Below are 19830 nucleotides of genomic sequence, written 5' to 3'. Positions count from 1 at the left end.
AGAAATTGCTCTGCACCACACTTTGTCACCATTAATGCGCCGTGGCAATTACAGTCAAATAATGCTACTGTTTATTCCTTTCGCGGTAAGAATGCGCCCCTATAAATACTGAACAGATTCAAACGTGTGCACGTTAATGCACATCCCATTACCAAGACTAGAGCACCCCAAACTACACAGACAACAGATTGGATTTTGTTTTTCATTGCACACCGACTTGTTTGTATAGCCAATAGTGTGCTTTTGCTCCTTTTGCTCACTGGATTCTGCCGGCAAGAAATGTTTTTGGAATCTGCCTGTTGTGACCAAATGGTAACCCCCCCCCCAGACACACACACACACACTACCACCGCCACACACACAGCCCTCCTAATGCATAAATGCTGGCACAACACTGTTATTCATTTCCATAAAACCATTTAAATACACATTAAGATCAAGCATGCAGGAAATAACATTCAGAATTCCTTGTGCGTAAGTATAAATAGAGGCTGTGTGTGGGTATGTACGTACACATTTATGTCTGTTTCAGTGAGTGTGTCTGCATGTGGGATGATGATGAGTCTGAGAATGCAAAAACCAAATTCTAACTGTCAGTAAGAGAGAAAGGGGTCACAGGTGGACAGCTTTTCTGGACGCGTTTTCTCTATCTCCTCTGACAGCTCCCAAGATACAGTGGGGCCACTGAGGGTGCCCCGTCTGTCTCTGTCTGTCTGTCTCTCCTTAAATTCATCAGAAGTAGATCAGTTCCCTTCTCAGAGTGCTTCGTCGTGCAGGTCAAGGACAGGCAGCGCCTCCTTTCAGAAGTCCATAGCTACTTTGTTAATGAACATTTGCGCTAAGCTGAAACTAACTGGGGCAACAAAGGAATAATGATCACACTTAAAAAAAGGCTTTTCCTGAATATGAAAATATTCGCTCTAGTATAGTTGGGTACTGTGTAAAATGTATATAAAAACAGTATGTAGTGATGTAGTGCTAATCTTATAAAACAATCTCAGAATAATGTTACTCAATGCAAAAATTGTGAAGACACTAAATGGGCACTAAAAGTCATCATCAGTGAACACAGTTCATCTTTCCTTCACAAACGCAGGTTAAAGTTCAGTCATGCAAAGAAGAAGCCATATGTGAACATGATGCTCAGACATCATCTTCTTAGAGCACAAGATCATTTTAAACGGACTGGGGCAAAGCAGAAAGCTGTGGTCAGAAAAATCAAAATGAACCCCGCATCATCTAAACTAAAGAGGAGAGGGGGCATCTTGCTTCTTATCACTGCTCAGTTCAAAAGTCTGTATTTCTAATGCTATGGTGATGCATTAGTACCTGCGGAATTGGCACCTTGCACATCCAAAAGACACCATCAGTGCTGAAAGGTTTATACCGATTTTACAGCAATATTATGCTCTTATCCAGATAAGATGGTTTTCTGGGAAGACCTTTCGCATTTCAGCAAGATAATATTAAACTGCATCCATTAGAGCAGCATGGCTTTGTAATAGAATAGTCCTGATCCTGACCTTTCACCAACTAAAACATTTGGAGTATCATGAAATGAACAATAAGACAAAAAAGACCAGGGACTGTTGAGTAGCTAGAATCCTATATGAGAAGTGAATGGGACAACAGTGCTATTCCAAAACTCCAGTTGCTGGTCTCCTCAGTTCCCAGTGGTTTGCAGCCTGTTATTACAATAAGATGTGACACAGCGGGAAACATGGCCCAGTTCCAACTTTTTTTGCTGCCATCAAATGTTTAATATATTTCTTAAAAATGATTAATTTAAAACATTTTCTATGATTTCTATGTTCTATTGTGGATAAAATACGGATTTATGAGATTTGCAAATCACTGCCTTTAATTTTGGGGTTTTTTTTAGATTTTGCACAGTTTTTCATTTTTCTTAAAAGCAACTTGCCTGCCTTTGAATGAAGCTCCTTCCTTTTAGAGTAAAATTACAAATAAAGGAAACAATCTGCTCTTGTTTTACAGGTGATTTCATTCTGTTTTTTACAATATTATCAAAAAAACCAAGGCAGTCTGCAGCCACTGCCAATGGTCAAACGAGAATTTATCTAGATACAGTTGTATGATGAAAGCATTTCCTCCATACACAAAGTTTAATCAATGATAAATATTACTACATGTTTTTTCCAGTATTCTATTTTTTCAAAAGCACTTGAAAACCTAGTCATCTTCAACGACTTGACATGTAAGGTCGTACAGTTTGAGTATCTATTACCGTGTTCTTCCATTCTTTCAGCATTTGAAGTCTTTCAAATAACATGAAATCATTCAACAACAAGTGAATACGCTGGTAAATGAGGGGTTTGTGCTGTCTCATGGGGCTCTCACCTTATGGCACACAATTCAAAGACTGTACTTCACTCCAGAAAGAAATTTCATACTCAAAGCTTTTTCTGTTCATGGCACAGTGTGCAGAATGTACTGGGCTGTTCTTACTGGCTATCAAGTGTTGAAAAATAGGAAGAAAATGCACAATTTCTATGAAATATTACATTAGAGACTCAGTGCCTTTACTTTGCAACAGTTGCTTAGTGTCACATTAGTCCCCAGAAGGTTCCCAGCTCAGTCTATTTGGTGAAAAAGTGAACTTTTGATGGTGATATCAACCAAAGTAATTGGCCAAATTAAATCCATTGCGCAGAGAATGATAGGTTTCGATACCAACATCAAAATGCTATCAAAATAAACACAAAATAAACACTAATGTATTTTAAAATGCAATTAAGTGCTCCCTGTAAGTCAAAGTGCACAATAAGTGTTATGGTCCATGGGTCACTGACTCAAGGTTTTGAGTTTTGCGATGTTTTCAGTTTTCTTTGAGCTCATGATTTGCTCATATAGCTCTTTATCTAGTCCTCTCAGTATTATATTGTTTTTATGTGCTACTTAGTTTCCCTTTGCTTCCAGTCTGTGTTCCTCATTAGGTTGTTTAATATTTAGTTATGGTTTTAATTGATTACTTTTTATCTTCGAAGTCAGTCATGTCTCCATGTTTGTTTATCTCCTGTCCCCGTGTGAAGTTCACATGTCTTGGTCCTAAGCTCAGTGTTGTTACTTCAGCGTTGTTTATTCTGATATTTGCTTGTCTTGTGCGTGTTGTGTTCAGTTTTACTTCCCCTGTCTCACTAGTTTGATTCTGTTCAGCTGTGTTCCCAGGTGTCTCCACCCTGCCCTAATCTCCTCATGTGTATTTAGACCCTCCATTTAATTTGCATCTGGTCTTTGTTGGGTTCTCACTTATGGTTGTGTTTTTGCTTGCAGTTGGTGGGCCTTTATTATTATTTATTTTTATTTTTTATTTTTTTTGAAAGTTGCATTGCACTTTGTTTAAGTTCTGTATTAAAGTCTTTAGGTTTAAATTTAGGTTCTGAGTCCTGCGTTTTGGACTAAATTCTGCCTGCTACACAGCCAGCCTTGACAGTAAGACCAAAGTTATTTAACAACTTGAGTGAAGAAAACCTGTAATGACAAGACATGCTTGCATTTTCTGCTGTGATAACAGTACGTGCAGGGAACAAATTCAGTGGGAAGCAAAACCAGCACTGTCCCTTCCAGCATATGGAAAGCCATTCATGTCCAAGTGTATCAATAGCCAATGGCCTGAAGCAGAAAATGTAATGTATACTCATAAAAAGCATGTCACATACAGAAATGAGAGGCTGTGGCTTCAACTGTCTGCACAGAGAGGCACTGCAGGCATCTCTGAATTTATTTTGTGTGCCTACAAAAAATGGAGATTTAGAATTGGCCTCGTGCCTTCTCTACATTTTTAGTAAACATCCTGTTCATTTCAAATGCTTCAGTATAGTAGAACACTTTTGTTTTATATGGATTGCAGAAATTCTATAACAAGCAAAGTCCATTTCCGACTAGCCTTTACTACAGTTTCTCTTATACAGTGAGGTGGCAGCCTCTTACACCAAACGGCCGGTCTCTCAAATATATTTCAAGCCCATTAACCAGGTTTCCTCTCTAAACCATTCACACAGGACAGCTCTATCGCTGGTTCTCACTTTGGCTAAGGCAGTGACTGATCTGTGTGTGCTTTCCACCCTTGCTGTCTACAGATAAGACAGGATTTGATTAGTGCCACACATAAAATCTGTCCTTTGTGTGTTAAACCTTTTGGAAGTTAGCTTAGTTCAAGGACAATTCAAACTGAAGTTCTATTTATGTTCCCCTAGAGAGAGGAGCACCTGCATTGTCTAAGACCTTTGTGCATATTGTTATTACTTGGAAAGCACAGCAATGCTCAGACATACTAAACAGTTGTTTGTTTGCTATGGAGATGGCTGGCAAACTACCTCTTGAGACAAGGTTATTCATTTGCTTTGTGACAGCATTTTACAAGCTCTAGATGCTCTTGTGGCTATACTGCAGGAATAGTACACGACCTGTAATGTATAAAATCAACATTTCTTTTATGTTAAAAAAACAAAACAATAGGAAATTTCAATGTGTTGCTGCAGGGTACATGAAGTAAATGACATAAAAAGGCCGTAAAGCCACTGTGAAAGGTTCCCAAAAGCCAATACACTATACTATGATACTATGAAGTGGACTCAATGGACATTTTATTAGTTACACCTTGCCATTACCAAGTTACCCCTGTTTGCCTTCAGAACTGCCTTAATTCTTTTGGCATAGATACAACAAGGTGCTGGAAACATTCTTCACAGATTAAGTCTATATTGTGAGACAGCATCACACAGGTTTACTCTTGCAAATCCATTATGTGAATCTCTCGCTCCACCACACCCCAGAGGTGCTCTAGTGATTGAAATTAAGATTTTCTGAATGCAAGGCCCATTTCAGTACAGTGAACTGATAGTCATGTTAAAAAACACCTTGGGAAGATCTGAGATTTGTAACATGATGCTTTGGTCATAAAGGAATGGACATAGTCAGCAACAATATTTGGGTAGAAACCATCCCTCACACCATTACACTACTATCACCAGCCTGAACTGTTGATACAAGCCACAATGGGTCTATGTTGTTTACCTGTAATCTTGATCCATCCATCTGAATGTGTCTTTCAGAGATGCTCAGAAATTAGCTATAAATGCATTACTGTTGCCTAGAGAACTGCTGCTCATGGGATATTTTCTCTGTTTTTGAATCTTTAACTAAAATCTCTTGAGATATCAGCGGTTTCTAAAATACTCAGAGCAGCTGTCTGACACCAACAACCATCCCACCTTCACGTAAGTAACCTTTCTTCACCATTATGATGCTCAATATAAATTTCAGTGTGTTGCCCCGACAATGCAACAGTGATAAGAACAAAATAGAATATTCTTGCAGAATAGAAAAAAAAGAGAAGCTCCGAGGAAGAGATGCCGTACTTTATGCACACCTTTTTTTCCTCATGTCATCTCAGTGACTGGATTACTTCAAATTAGAAGTGAGGAAAAGTGAAGCCCAAATGTAAGTGAAGGAGAGTAACCGGGAGATTTTATTTTTGTTTTTAATTTGTCTTTTTTCCTATGGAAAAACACATCAACGTCCCTGTTAAACTAACTCTAAACACAGTCAACACTTTCTCCACGGTTTTGATTTTTTGTTGTTGTTTTTTTTAGATTTAACTTTTTTTTTTATTGATGTAGCATTGAGAAATGTGGACAACCCCTCCAACTTTTTGGCTCATCTAAAGGTAGTATGTATACAATTCCCAAAGGCAAAGTTTCCAAAACTGCCTAAAATTAAAAAAATATATATATATGTGTCTGCTTGTGTACCTATATTAGCTCTGAACTTTGTCTTGTGTGTGAGTGAGTATGTGTGTGTATATATGTATATATAACTATAGCCAATTGCTCCAATGACTTTTTTCTTAATGTGAATTTAAATACAACATCCATCAGTGTCTCAAAGAGCAATTTACCGAGTTAAAGTATATTTTTTTCTTCTTCAATTAAATGACTTCTGACTGTGAAATCCTTTAAAGAATGGTTATAGAAGCCATCAAAAGTTTTTAAATAGAACAAGTAAGCAAACTTTTTTTTTTTTCCCAGGGATGTCTTCACGTTTTGCCACAGTCCCCCTGGGTGTCATGTTCAATAGCCTGTGTTTATGAGAGAAGGGAATATTCACAGTGTCAGTGTATCACCCAGCAGGATAGTTTAGCTGATACTCTGTATCAACGCTTTAATTAGTATTGTGTTGTGGAGAAAGAGCAACTCCTTATTTCCTGTCAACATGCCCCTGTGGGCTAGCGATTAATAAAAACCACCTCACAGATTAGGTTCTCACCACTGCACTGCAATGAGTTCTAGATGAGGTTGTGATTAGAACATAGATTACGTTGAAAGACAACTAAATGTGTGGACTGCTTGTGCTCCGCTTTGGTCGCACACATTACTGTTCACTGACACACACAAAAAAACTGTTCAGCATACAGAGGTCTATGTGCTGGAGGGACACACCACAACTTTATTACAACATATGAACAGCAGGATGGGTTTATGAAGCAATCTGACATATGTCTAGCACTGCTGCTCCTACATTTTAATGTCACTGTGCCAGCATGCGTCTGCATCACATACTAAGTTAGTAACATACAGCCTCACAGCTGTATCCTTTGTTTATCCATAAATCAAGTGAAGTATTAAGTCATGTATATGAATTTAAACCAGATATTTAAGCCTTCAAAATTCTCCCAAGCTAGCTAAAAGATGTTAGTTATTCTACACCACTTCCTACAGAGATCTCATTGCTTGGGCAAAGTTACAGACAAGTTACAGCATCCAGGGTGGGAGGAAAGGAGACCTAGTTTCCATGCCAACAGCCTTTACCCACTTATGGCAACTGCTTCCTGGCACAGAAACCCATTTAAATGCAGATACTCAATCACCATAGAAAATTACTGAAAATAATCAGGCCAGATAGTGACCACTCGAACTGAATTGGAGGTGGAGGACGAATAATTGAAAATTAAAAAAAGAACACAAAAATAGGACAAAACAGCAGAGCCTCTTTGAGACTGATAGGATGTGATAGAAATCTGTAGCAGCACACCGTCTTAGTGACCATCTGGGAACAGCAGGTATGAGATGTGTGTAGATGAAGATCGCCATCCTCTTGTACAGTTTACAATTTAATGGGTCCATCTAGACAAAACGTCATTTCACATCATTTGAATTAGGTACTCGCTTCATAATACTAAACTACTGGGCTGCTCCACTCAATAGCTTAACAGCCCCATAAAACATGTTTGCCTCTATATATTTACATGTTCCAGATTCTACCTCAGGCACTCAGCCAAGCTGATTTATTATCAGCAGGTCACACCTGTAAATACTGCAGATGGAAAAAGATCGTAAATAACACATTTTCAGTTTTGGGATTAATGCATATTTACTGTTCTAGTGAGCACTGGGCGTCTATGATTGAATACAGCGATAAACTACAGTAACACTAAAGTGTCTGAGTAAAGAAAAGACATTTCCCAGTAAAACAGTTAGGCTCAGTGATGTGTTTTAATAGGTATTTTATACAAGAACGGAGCCAGTAGCTCTGGGAGCTCTAATGCAGAGACCACTTGTAAAGTAGGATCATTGTTCATTGTTGGATTTCATGACAGAAAAATAAAATACAAGCAGATTTATTCGTTGGGGAAAGATAGGTTGAGCAGGTGAGTACACCCACAATTCCTCTAATAAATTGCTGTTATAAACCATTGGTAATGTATAGATATATACATCATAATTAAACTTTGTTGATCCGTAAATATTAATATAGACTTTATTAATGCCACACTGGAGGAAACTCACCTGTTACAGCAGCACAAAATAAGGCGCAGCTCATAAAATGCTAAAACTGCTAAAAATGGATCAAATCCAGTAATATTTGTAAATATAAGCATGTATCCTTTTATTTCTTATGTATAAAGATTTGTTCCCCATTAAAAACTCAGATTTGTCTTTTATTATTCTAACTTTTGAAAAGCCTCCTGCTGCCTTACAACCGATCAATTGTATGTGCTATACTTCCTGCAAGCATGCATGCACATTTGAGCGGATGGCTACCCAAGTGAATACACAGAGGCACTTAAGACTGCCTCTATTATATCTCGGGGCACAATGGCTGTTCAAAGCTAGGCCAAGCGTTCAATACAGATGAAGCCCAAATATTTTCAGACCCATAGATTTGTTTCTCTGAGTTGCATTAAAAGACACATCCAGGGCAAAGATAAAATTACTTCCATGTGACAGCAGGCTGTTAACTCCAGTACCTCATATCCCCCTGGCCCCACTGCTGGACTGGGTGTCCCCTTGTATCGATTGGAATAAAACTAAGTGGTATAATTCCTGCATGCCAGCACAAAGGAACAGGGCAAACTGTCTGTGGTGCTTCCTGACTGTGTGTGTTTATCTGCATGACAAATCTTAAAAACAAACACAACTGCTCCGAAAGAGCGCTGTTTAAAGAACAAAACAATTTCAGGAATTTTCTTGAAGATTTAGAAGAGACTGTTCATGTAAATCCCTCATGCTGCGGCTGACTAATATAACTATGAAATGTGCAACACTAGAGAATCCCAACAAAACTTACAGGCTAGTTTCTTTCATTTTATGATTTTTCTTTCACTGTAACCTTGAAAGACTTTTTGAACTATTTATTTGAATTCTTGCTTTTCGACTGTAGAGGGATGCAACACCTCAGAGCCAGTGTGTGAGTTTGTGCTGCAAAGAGACAATATGAAGAAGGAGCGCGTAACAAAAACAGGATACTTTTACTTTTCCATGTGCTCAAAATAAAATCTGACCAATCCGGTGGCACACTTGGGGCCCAGACAAACTATTCTCTAGCTACAAAGGCACAAGAATGAGCACTGACTTAGACACATTACAGCTCAAATGAGGAGGGGGGGGGGTCTCTTTGCCCCTTGGGCAGAGACAATGGAGACTAGACCCACATACAGTCTCCATTGTTGATATAATATTGACATGGCACTAATAGCTCTGGCTACGGGATAGAGTAGAAGAGCAACCAAGCAAGATGGAAATCGCGTGAAGGCCAGGCATACCCCTTGCTGTATCCTCTCCACAACCCACTTTAGCTAAACAACAAGCACCAATCTATTTGTCTCTGTACATTACCCTCAGATGCTTGACCACTTCAGGCACACTCCCTCAGGAGTTCCAGATTAAAGTTTTAAGTCCCACCCACACACGCATACACACACTAAAGCGGCTTCTGAACTGAAACGAGAGCATTATCCCAAAAGATCCCATCACAAAGCAGACTCACGCTCAAGCCTTTAAAAAAAGTGCTTACAATCTTTTTCTTTGGCTGCTTATCTGCATCTGTTTGAACGTGCAGAACGCCCCCGATGACTTCACCACACACAGATACATGCAGTCTGGCTCTTCTGTCAGGGTCACTTAAGAAAATATGTTCCAAATGCCATTTCATTCCTGCTGGCAACCAAAACAGTTTGTAGTAATAAGACCAAATGCATGCTTAACACCATTCACAGCCATCATAACTCATTTTGCATGGATGACTTTCTGAGAGGAATCTGATTCATCTTCGAAAGCATCGCTTTGACTATTTTTTTATTTTCTTTTTTTTACACTGACTGTAGGTATCCAGTCGTGATAATTTGTTCTATAAATACAATTCTAAGACATTATGTCCACAGTTCATTCAAAAAAAAGAAAAGAAAGGGAAAAAAGAAAATACTGGCACATCAGTGTTTAGGAGACGATAAAGAGAAGATCTGAAGAGAGTTTTCATCATCTTTCCCATCATTCAGAAGCGAAAGGTACAGAGCTGTTCTGAAGCTGAAATACTTTTATCATAAAACACTGAAATCACAGCCAAGAAATGATGCTATACTCTGAAAAAAAGAAAAAGTGCTGCGTGTATGATGTCAATACAAGCCACACATTCAGTGTTAGCAAAGCTTTCAGACATCTTAGTGATTCAAATCTTAAGAACCAATTTGAATCAATTTGATACACAATGCCATCCTAAATGGGACTAAAACACCCTTCAAATATAAGAATGTAAGATTGCCAACTAAGACATCAGTGTTGCCACTATTGATGTCTTTCATTTGCTTAAAAATGATGCCAAATGACTGATATTTCCACTTCTATGTGCAGCTTCAGGGGGATGGACGTTTTCGTAGGATAGATACAATCGTACCAGTTACAGTACAACAAATCAGTCTGCTGTAAAGCAGCATGTCTAAGTCAAAAAGTAAAATTTTTTATGGACAAGCCCAAGAGATGCATTGTAACTTTAATTAAATTGTATAAAACCACTGTTTAATAGCTTGGTCTATCTTCCAGTTTTCAGTTTTACAATAAAAAAACCTTTTTTTTGCATTTAATAACTGAAAAACTTCAGAATAAATAAATAAAAATGTATTTTATTCTTTAAAATGATTACAATGAGTAATGAAAAAGTTAATTAACAACAAAAGCACAAAGTACTGGGATCAAAATGATGCTTATTCTCAGCTTGTAAGCTAAATATTTAGAAACTAAACATTGTGGTATTATGCTGTCACACATGTACAATTCACCCAGGCTGAATATTATGGGGCCAGGAGCTGTTAGGTGATTTTTTTCCCTTCCTTGCGATAAGGCAAGATTGGAGAAATATCTAGAAATGCACAGAGCTCCCCAAGTAAGTGGCTTACACAGAGGCCCAGTGCTTTGTTGTAAATTGCCTGCATTTCAGCTTATGCAAATATATCAGGTAAAAAAAAGTGATGTGTTCTTCAGAAATGCTGCTATCCTTCTTTTTGCGCCCCCCTCCCCCCTTCTATATATCCCCATGACAATCCATCAACAGAGATAAAACCCGACCATCTCAAGCTTCATTTTTCTCACTCACAGATATTTCCTTCAGCAGACCCGGGCTCTCTTGAGTCGCTATTCTGAGAACTAGCTCAGTTCATCTGTAGTGAAAGAAATTTCTTGGAAAGTATGTTTTTGTGGTTACATATTAAATCCCTTGGGTGTACACATTCATCCATCCCATTGCTTTGTCAGGTCAGTAGGAATAATGAGACTAGCTACAGTAACTAGACTTAGGTAGAGCAGTTCTGCTCCGATATAATATATGCAAACATGCCCCATGAGTCTTCCTGCTCCCAATGTTGTCAATGAGCTCTGTGGGTCAGAACAGGATGAATAGGTATGACAGAAGAAAAGGAGAAAAAATAACGTTCCAAGCTGGATTTCTTTTCCTTTTAACACACAAGTTAGGTTCACATGGAGTTCACCGGCAGAAATATGCCCCCAGCACAGCCCTATTTCCTCTGTTGATCTAAACACGGCCCGAAGAATGGAAGGTAGAACAGAACAAGCAAAGGAGGCGCAGGTTCACAGCGAACTTTTACTCAAACATATCATGGACAGAAGAATCCTTTTAGTCTTATCTCTGGCTGCAGATATGTTGGAGGTATAGGGCTGCATGAGAATCTATTAACACTTTCAGTTGATAACAAAAGACAGGGGTCTTATCAAGCAGCTAGAAGTGAAACAGAATGCATTAACATTTATGGTGCTCTCTCCTCTGCTTTTGTGTCATCTCCAGAGTGCCCACTCCGTTCCTCTCTCCTTAATGCACTTCGGCACTTTGCTCATTCACCTCTTGCTGTGTGAACTGCTGCAGAAGAAAATAATGACCAAACAAAAATCCCTTATGCATGTTTTGCATAAGGAAGTAGCCCAATTTTCAAAAGGTGGAGGAGACATTACCCTTGTTCGCTCGAAACCTTAACATTAATGAGCACAAAACCAAAAGTCAATTTAAGCATCTTTAAGAGAGATTAATAACACGGAACTTTAAATCACATCATGGGGCTCAGATAAAGTTTTAATGGGTGGGCATACGAGCGTTTATGGGTTGCAAATGCATTATTTGGGGTAATGCTGATGTATGAATGCGTTCCATTACACTTGCAATAAATAACAAGCGCTGTTATTTGTTTTCAGCTCATGATGTATTTGTTTACGTCTTTAGCTTGTTGTTGATGTTTTATTTATCAGAACACAATGTGCGTTGCTCCCTCTAGTGGTACAAAACTCAAATTTTAATGAGCTTTAACCGAACTGTCAAACGCCATGTGTCAAAGTTTCTGCCCTGCAAAGCTGCAGCAGCTGTCGCCGCCCTCAGTGAAAGACAACCTATTCAAAGCCGAGCTACGGAAATACTGCGCCGAGATTCATTCTAACTGCCTTTTGATATATCAGCCACTAGTTACAGTACCCAGCACGGTTTACAAACCCGGAGAGTTTACAGAACAAGTACACCAAGTTTCTGGCAAACGACGTGCTTCGTGAGGACACAAATATAGAACAGAAAGAGGAAACAATAATGAGCCCGAGTCTGAACGCTGTGTGAAAGCAAGGGATAAAAATGGCGCTCCTGTTAATGATAACACCCACCTTTAAATGTCTAATACCAAGATTTTCTTGGCCGCGTTCAAATAGGTTAACAGATGGAATGAATTATCTGTCTAATACTGTGAAATGTGTACAGGGCTTTTTTATTTTTGTGTGACTCACACAAGGAAATGAAATGGTGAAAAAGAAAACATCATCATAGTATTGGGGGGCTTAAAAAAAAGCATGCCAACAAGTAATGATGGCTTTGTTCTTTTTAGACTTTCAAATAAGAACTAGAGGAATTTTAAGCTTTGAGAACAAGTAAAGGTGGAATCCTACCGTCATTACACAGCGGTCCTCCAAATGTCGTCATGCTGCAGTCACAGCTGAAGCCCTCCCACTGCTGAAGACACACACCTTGGTTGGCACATGAGTCTTCCTGGCAGGTAGTGCTGGGACCTGAATATGGAGACAAACAGCTATCTGGTGAGGACAATTTTTTTTAATACTAATAAATACCTATGGACTCTAGAGTGAAATTAAATATTAAAGCACACACAAAATAACATAGAATACTAGCTGTGTACAAACCCTGCGATAAAAGGCAGTGAACTCAACTGTATTCAGCAAACACACACAACCAAAAATGATAAAAATGTAAATAATTTTAACGCTTGAGTTAGACTTCCATTAGTAATTTAATTATTTTATTCCATATAGTCACATTTAATGCATAACAGCAATTTAATCCACTCAATTCTATTTTTTCTCCGAATCATCACCTGTCAACGAGCTCAGTGTGCTACACCTAACCATGGTGTGTCTGATAACCTACAATGCACAACATCTCCAGCTGTGAATGCCACCGCAGGGCAAGGATGCTCATTTCTTAAAGTGCAGAGGTCCGTGTACTTTTAAACTGCACTGTATTGGTGCTTCCTGTGAAAGTGTTTAATCTTAATGCTTGTGGATTATTTCCATTTTACCACCAGTTTATTCATCCTCCAGAAGCATACAGCTGTGTGGCCTCTACAGACACTTTTTTCACAGCAGCCACTTTGACATGAAAGAGTAGGCAAGCACAGGTGTTGGCAATCACATTAATTAAGCAATAATTACCTAAAAACAACAGAACCGTTCTCCATGACATCAGCAGCACCTGTGTTTACCTGCTATGGAAAAAAAGGTCCATTGCGAGGCTATTATGTTTGTGTGACTCCCCGTTAGTACAATTCGTGTTAAAATGTGATTGTGAGGCCAAGTGTTAATGTGTAAATGTTGTATTTTATGAGACATTGTAATTTCTAACAATCTGTATTTAGACTACGTTAGTCTAGCAAGTTTACACATTAACAGTATTATCAATGTCAGGATCTATATTTATGATTCATGACATAGAATCGGAACAAAATGAGCACTTTTTAATAGTTTAGTTATAATCAATGCACTGAGGAGGGCTATTTTTTGTTGCTGTTTTTTATTTATTTACTCATGAGAGATTGAAAAAACAGGAAAATTGCAGAATGGCAATCGCATTCTTACACATTTTTTTAATGTATTGGAGCCACAGTAGCTCCTTTTCCGATTCAAGAGTAGCTATGGTAACTGGTTAATAGTTTCAGCATTTGCTGTACCCTGCTCAAGGCTGAATAATGCAGGGGGGAAGCAGAGGGCATTCAGCAACATGAAAAAAGAAATGAATTCCTGATTGCTTTTGTCAAATATTTCTCTGAATGCAAAAAAGTTCCACTCGCTACATTGTACATAATATATTATACTGCCTATTAAATCTTTTATAATATCCCTAATAAATCACATCTGCAATACATCCTCATTTCTGACTCACTTATGATTGAAGTAAACAGATGTGTTATGGCATACTTAGAATAATTTCAGACAATTAACATACAGAGTTATTCATCTTAAGAGTTCCAATTCATCTGACTTCTGCTGATGTAGCAGAGCATGAATCCCAGCTGAGAAGACGGTGACGTTCATTTCTAACACTAATAAATGAATATGTATTAACATGTTTTAAAAATAAAATCTGCTGAAATATTTGTGAGGGACCTTTTTTATGGTAGATGCAGCAGATTTAGTGAGCTTGACCTTTTGGGAAGGTCTGATCATGTTTGGAGTCCAATGATTTGTCTTTGTGAGTTTGCCTCTGTGGAGGCCCTCAACAGACAACCTGGCTTCTATTATCTAATTTGGGAGTGCAGAACTTTGCAGCGTTCCCTCATTTTATACACATAATGGTGCATTTATCTAGAATTTCTACTACACTACATTCACAGAATTGAGCAAGAGTCTCAAGTCACTTTTCATTTCTAGGTTTTGCTAGGAAAAAGTGATTTATTGAAACATATGCAAACATACCTGGAAATAAAGCATATAAGGCAAAAACATAAGTTGCACCATTCTAACAAACTTTAAAGTCGATATTTGGTACGACCACCTTTATTCTTCAGCACAGCCTAAACTCTTTTGGCGAGCTTTTTATTTCTTTAAGCAGTCTTCATGAATAGTTCTCCAGGCTTCTTGAAGGGCATTCAAAGCCCTCTTTAGATGCTGGCTGCCTTTTATTTTGTTCTCTGTCGAGATGATCCCACACTGCTTCAGTAATTCACTGGCAGTGTGTTTGGGATCATTGTCGTGCCGAAAAATGAAAATGTTGCCAGTCAGGCACTTTCCAAATGGCATTGAACGGTGGTTCAAAATCTCATGGCACTTTTCTGAGTTTCATTAGAATTTCATCAGTTTTGACTAGATCGCAAACACCACTGGCTGAAATGTAGCGTCAGAATATGGCAAAACCTCCACCATGTTTTACAGATTGTTGCAGACACTCACTGTTGTATCTCTCTTCTAAACTCCTCCATCCTCCAATGATGATGACTTGAACCAAAAATGTCAAATTTGGATTTATCAGACCCATTGCAACTGATTCTCAGTCCTTTTTGTGAGTAATTCGGCACACCTGTTCTCCCTGTTTCCCTTCCTTGAGATGACTTCTTGACAGGTACTACTCCACTGAAACCATTTCTGATCAGTCTTCAGTGAACAGTAGATGGATCAGATGGATCTTTCACATCTTTGCTGGAGTTTCTTAGCTATGTCAAATGGACAAAAAAAAACCTGTTCATCTACTATAAACAGTTTTTTAGTCCTGACACTTCTTGTCTTCCGCTTATCCAGTTTCCTCCACTTTTTTGAGGACCAACTGCACACCATGCTGAGATGTGATCGGTTTTGGCTAATAGTTCTTTAGGAATTTCCTTTGTTAGTGCAAAAATATCTTATCTTTGGTGTTTTTAATAAATGCAACTAAAGAAACAGGGAGCAAATGATATGTTTTTGGACACTAGTAATGAAGTGTCTAAAGATACAATTTATTTGCTAAGTAGTCAGTTACGTGTAGACCAAACTACACAACTGTATCATGCTTGAATGATTCATATGTCAGTGCAAACTTGCTTATTAAACAAACACATTGTCCTAAAAATGGGCAGCCAATATCTAAAGAAAAATGTTGGAAGACATTCAGAAAGCTCAGAGAAGTATTGCTTCAGATCACTGAAAAAAATATAAGAAATACTGTCTCCATGGAAGAAAAAAATAAAGGAATGAGGGATGGCAGAAGAATTTTGCACAGTTCGGTGCCTCTCTTGAAAGGTTTTCCCTGGAGTAGTAAAAACCTACTTTATTCCCATAACAATGCCCATATTGTGTCCCCAAAACCCTAAAACAGTTTCAGATAATATTAATAGCGCTGCATATACTTCAAAGTGTATTTGACTTTAGTTACTGGCCAGTGGTTCTGTTTGTTTCACGCCATATTTCACTGTTTATGTAAGTGTTAAATCTTGAAAGAGTCAGTCCTGTTGCTTGGAACACCTCCTACTTACAAAATAGAAATAGAGTGCCAGAGACAGTGAGAATACAACAATAGGAAACACTGGGCTTAATAAGATTAATTATAGGTAAGACATTACAATGACCAACTTTAAGATCAAAAGCTGAATATTTTAAGAGGAAATCCATGCAGGATACATTTTTGTTCTTCAAACCATTAAAAGGCATGCTCAGAAATTCCCTTATATGTATATCAGGGAACATCAAAAACCCCACAGTGGAAATAAAAGTTCCAATAAACAACATCCAATATGTGAGTGCAAATCCACACATAAGCCCCATAGACTCTGATACAAGATTATAATGAGACTTGTATTCCTATGGGACTTAAGGCCATTCCACATAGTTGGTGGTTGAATGGCAACACTAGGCAGTTATCTTGTATTGAGACATGTGGAAATTGTGGAGGTAGTGATAGTTAGAGGGTAGATATGTTGTAGATGCACAAGGGGAGAGACATCAGACTCTTTATCAGACAGACAAAGCTATCTACCTTGCAAGTCAGCTTTCATCAATGCAACTTTTGTCAGCAAAATAATAGGAAAGGAAAAGGCAAAGTATACCAGCTGTTAGTAAAAGCAGCAAGATGTCAGAGATGGAGTAGCAAAACACAGAGTGCTGAAGAAGGAGAGACAAAGGGAAGGATCTTTGTCTTCAGAAGGAGCCAGAGGTGGAAAAATTATACTGTATAATGAAGGCTAGGTTAAGCTAAACTGTTAAAGCAACGAACCAAAAATGGCTTCAGCAGCATAAAGTAATACCAAGAAATTGCTGCTATTAAAGGAAGCGGGCGTTCTTTTTCAGGAAAATTTAGATAACTTGTTAAAAAACAAACAAAAAAACCCAAACACCCAGAATGTTTCATTATTCATTACTAACTTTTAATATAAGTAGCTATATGTTATACGCCGACTCCACCATCACAATCTAATAAATGTGTTAACATTTCCATTGGGAGTCTCAATTGACTCTGTGTAGGAGGAAAAAAAAAAGAAAACAACAAGTTTGACAGACCTGCACGGGGAGATGAATTTGATTACATTTGTAATGTCAAAACACAAAAAGATCAGAAGCCGCACACTCGATAGAAAAAGAGTGGATGAATTGTGAAATTAAACTAAGTGACTGACGCTGGAAAATAAATCTAATATTGTCTCTGGATATGGTGCACATATTAGACTGGGCAAATGATATTTATGCATGCAACAAAGGATTCATACATAATTCAAAAGGATTGCTTCTGGCAAACTCTCAGATCCAGCAAGCATACATAGAGCAAAACAGAATGGGGGTAAAATGGGAAATAACACTCGCAGTACAAAAATGGCAGAGAGAATAAGCAGATTATGGCCAAGTGAAACAGAAATGATTGCCCGTGGAGGAGCGTCGGAGTTTGATGCATTCTAACAGAATACTAACACATTTAATGGATGTTAAATTATGTGCCACAGGTTGCCAGTGTGGGTGCCTCGGTGGGGGGTGCTTCACAACGAGTGTGTCTTCGTCTTGGACAAGTAGGAGAATGGGGATACTGAGCAGCTTTGCGTGGCGCTGCAATGACCCCTTAAGATGGTTTTGTGAAAATAAGGGGAAAAAGATTGAATAAAGAGGGAAAAACAACTGAATTTATACCTGAGCTTGGACTGACTGAGCTTGACAGTGATTTATCATCATCGACCCACTGCGTTCACTTATTGGGTTGACAGACTACTCACCTTCACATCCTCTCTCTATTTGTCCCACACAGTCCAGGGCATCTGACATCAAGTCTGGGAGCCGCCCGTTCAGATCCATTGATGCCAGACAACCTTGAAAACCCTCCTTGGCATGCACCAGTTTGGGCAGCTCCTTGTACATCTCCTTAGCCACCCCTCCAATATACAGGTTACCTGTAAGGAGAAATGTGACAATACTGACCCCTAGTGGACATAAAAAACATCAAATATTTTGGATGGCTTTTTAAACTGCGTTTAAAGTGAACATGCCAGGCATTAGTAACAGTTGCGTGATTTATTTTATTCAAGTGAAAAAGAACATGAGGTTAATTATGTCTAGCTTTGGAAACCTTTTCTAATTGTCTTGATTTAAATGTGTTTTTGTGGGTGGCTTTTTTTTTTTTTTTTTTGTGGTCATGTCCAAGCCAGACATTTGTCATCTTTCATGTTTGTGCTGTTTCATTAACAATTTCAGATAAGGAGAATTACAACACTCTTCAAGGTAGTACACCAATTACCCCAATGTCCTTGCAAGCTGTTTTATGTTATTAAATAATAATTCTTTAAAATAACTTTAATTCAAGGTTGGTCTGCTGAGCACAAATGGCCCCGTTTCTATGAACATATGCACATTGTTAATGGCAGCTGCAGAACAGATTAATGTGGAATTCTTGCTCAAGGGTACCTAAGTGGTGCTAATGAGTAAGAGCCAAGCATTGTTCCTACACACCCCTGCTGGGTCTACCCTGCTGGTGCAAACCTTCATTCACAAACCCAGGTCACTGCTGCCTCAATTTAATGTAAGAAATACACTGTAGTGCACTCTCAGGAAATAAGATACCCTTATCCTATTAGGTGTACAACAGGTTCACACCAGGGAAGGGATGCTCTAAGGTGCTGTTGGTGTACCCTTGAAAGGCATCCCTTATATTGTCTCATTTTCTACCTTAGTATAAGGAGGAAAAGAGCCAATAACAGACATAAAAAAGAAGTTCACTAGGGTTAATGATTATTATTTAATTATAAATTTGGGAATGAACTACCATTTGCATAGCACATTTCTAGTCACAGAGGTTATTCAGTGCTTCATCTATTTCATATCTGCACCTGCATCCAACATAAACCAGCTCAGAACCATCCTCGCAAAAATAGAAAATTGTAGCTGAGAGATAACACTGCTGTCCTTTGGACTAATATATATTGAATAAAACTTATCATGTTATTAAAATGAAGAATAAAATATTAAAACATTTTTGCCTATATGCCCATTCCATTTGACCTGATATTACATTGCAAATATTACCCTTTTTCATATATATACCTTTTTGGCTCTCAAAAGGCACACAGTTACCCTGAGGTCCAATAATTAGCTTTAGAGGTGAAATTCATGGACTGTACCTGCAGGGATAGAAATGTATTTCGTTCTAGCCCTGTTGTAGAGAGTGTATGTGTACATACCCTTCAGGTCCAGGTTTTTGGCTCCTGTTGTTGTCTGCGTGGTAATCTTGGTGTCAATCTTGACAGTGTGGAGGTTGTTGGTGTCCCTGGAGATTATAACATTGTGCCAGTGGTTGTCGTTCAGGGGTTTGTTAGAGTTGCCTTTGATCAGGTGGGCTCCATTCCCCAGGTCAGACACATAGTGTAGGTAACTGGAGGAAGATATTTAACTATCAGCTAATATCAGATGTGTTCTTTGTCATCTTGTGCTTTACATAGACTGTTTATTAGAGTAGACTGTAACATTAACAACATTGATATAAATAATTATGCTCATGTATATAAATATATTTTATACTGAAATGTCGCTGTTGGTGGCT

At 38.3% G+C, this 19830-nt stretch overlaps 1 protein-coding gene across 12 annotated transcripts in view; it reads right to left on the bottom strand.

The window, feature by feature from the left end:
• Positions 1 to 19830, bottom strand: part of LOC102793382 (neurexin-1a) — a 250071-nt gene that overhangs the window by 107944 nt on the left and 122297 nt on the right. For all 12 annotated transcript variants that reach the window (XM_087850269.1, XM_087850271.1, XM_087850277.1 and 9 more), the window contains 3 exons: positions 19472 to 19662; positions 18014 to 18187; positions 12723 to 12842 (listed from right to left, as the gene is read on the bottom strand). In XM_087850269.1, coding sequence (XP_087706395.1) covers positions 12723 to 12842; positions 18014 to 18187; positions 19472 to 19662 — 485 coding nt within the window. The remainder of the gene's footprint in view (positions 1 to 12722; positions 12843 to 18013; positions 18188 to 19471; positions 19663 to 19830) is intronic.

The sequence above is a fragment of the Neolamprologus brichardi genome, chromosome 13 (genome assembly GCF_056152115.1).
Source record: "Neolamprologus brichardi isolate AB-2024 chromosome 13, ASM5615211v1, whole genome shotgun sequence".
Lineage (NCBI taxonomy): Eukaryota > Metazoa > Chordata > Actinopteri > Cichliformes > Cichlidae > Neolamprologus > Neolamprologus brichardi.
The sequence above is the reverse complement of the archived record's forward strand: the minus strand, read 5'-3'. Positions and strand labels throughout refer to the sequence as shown.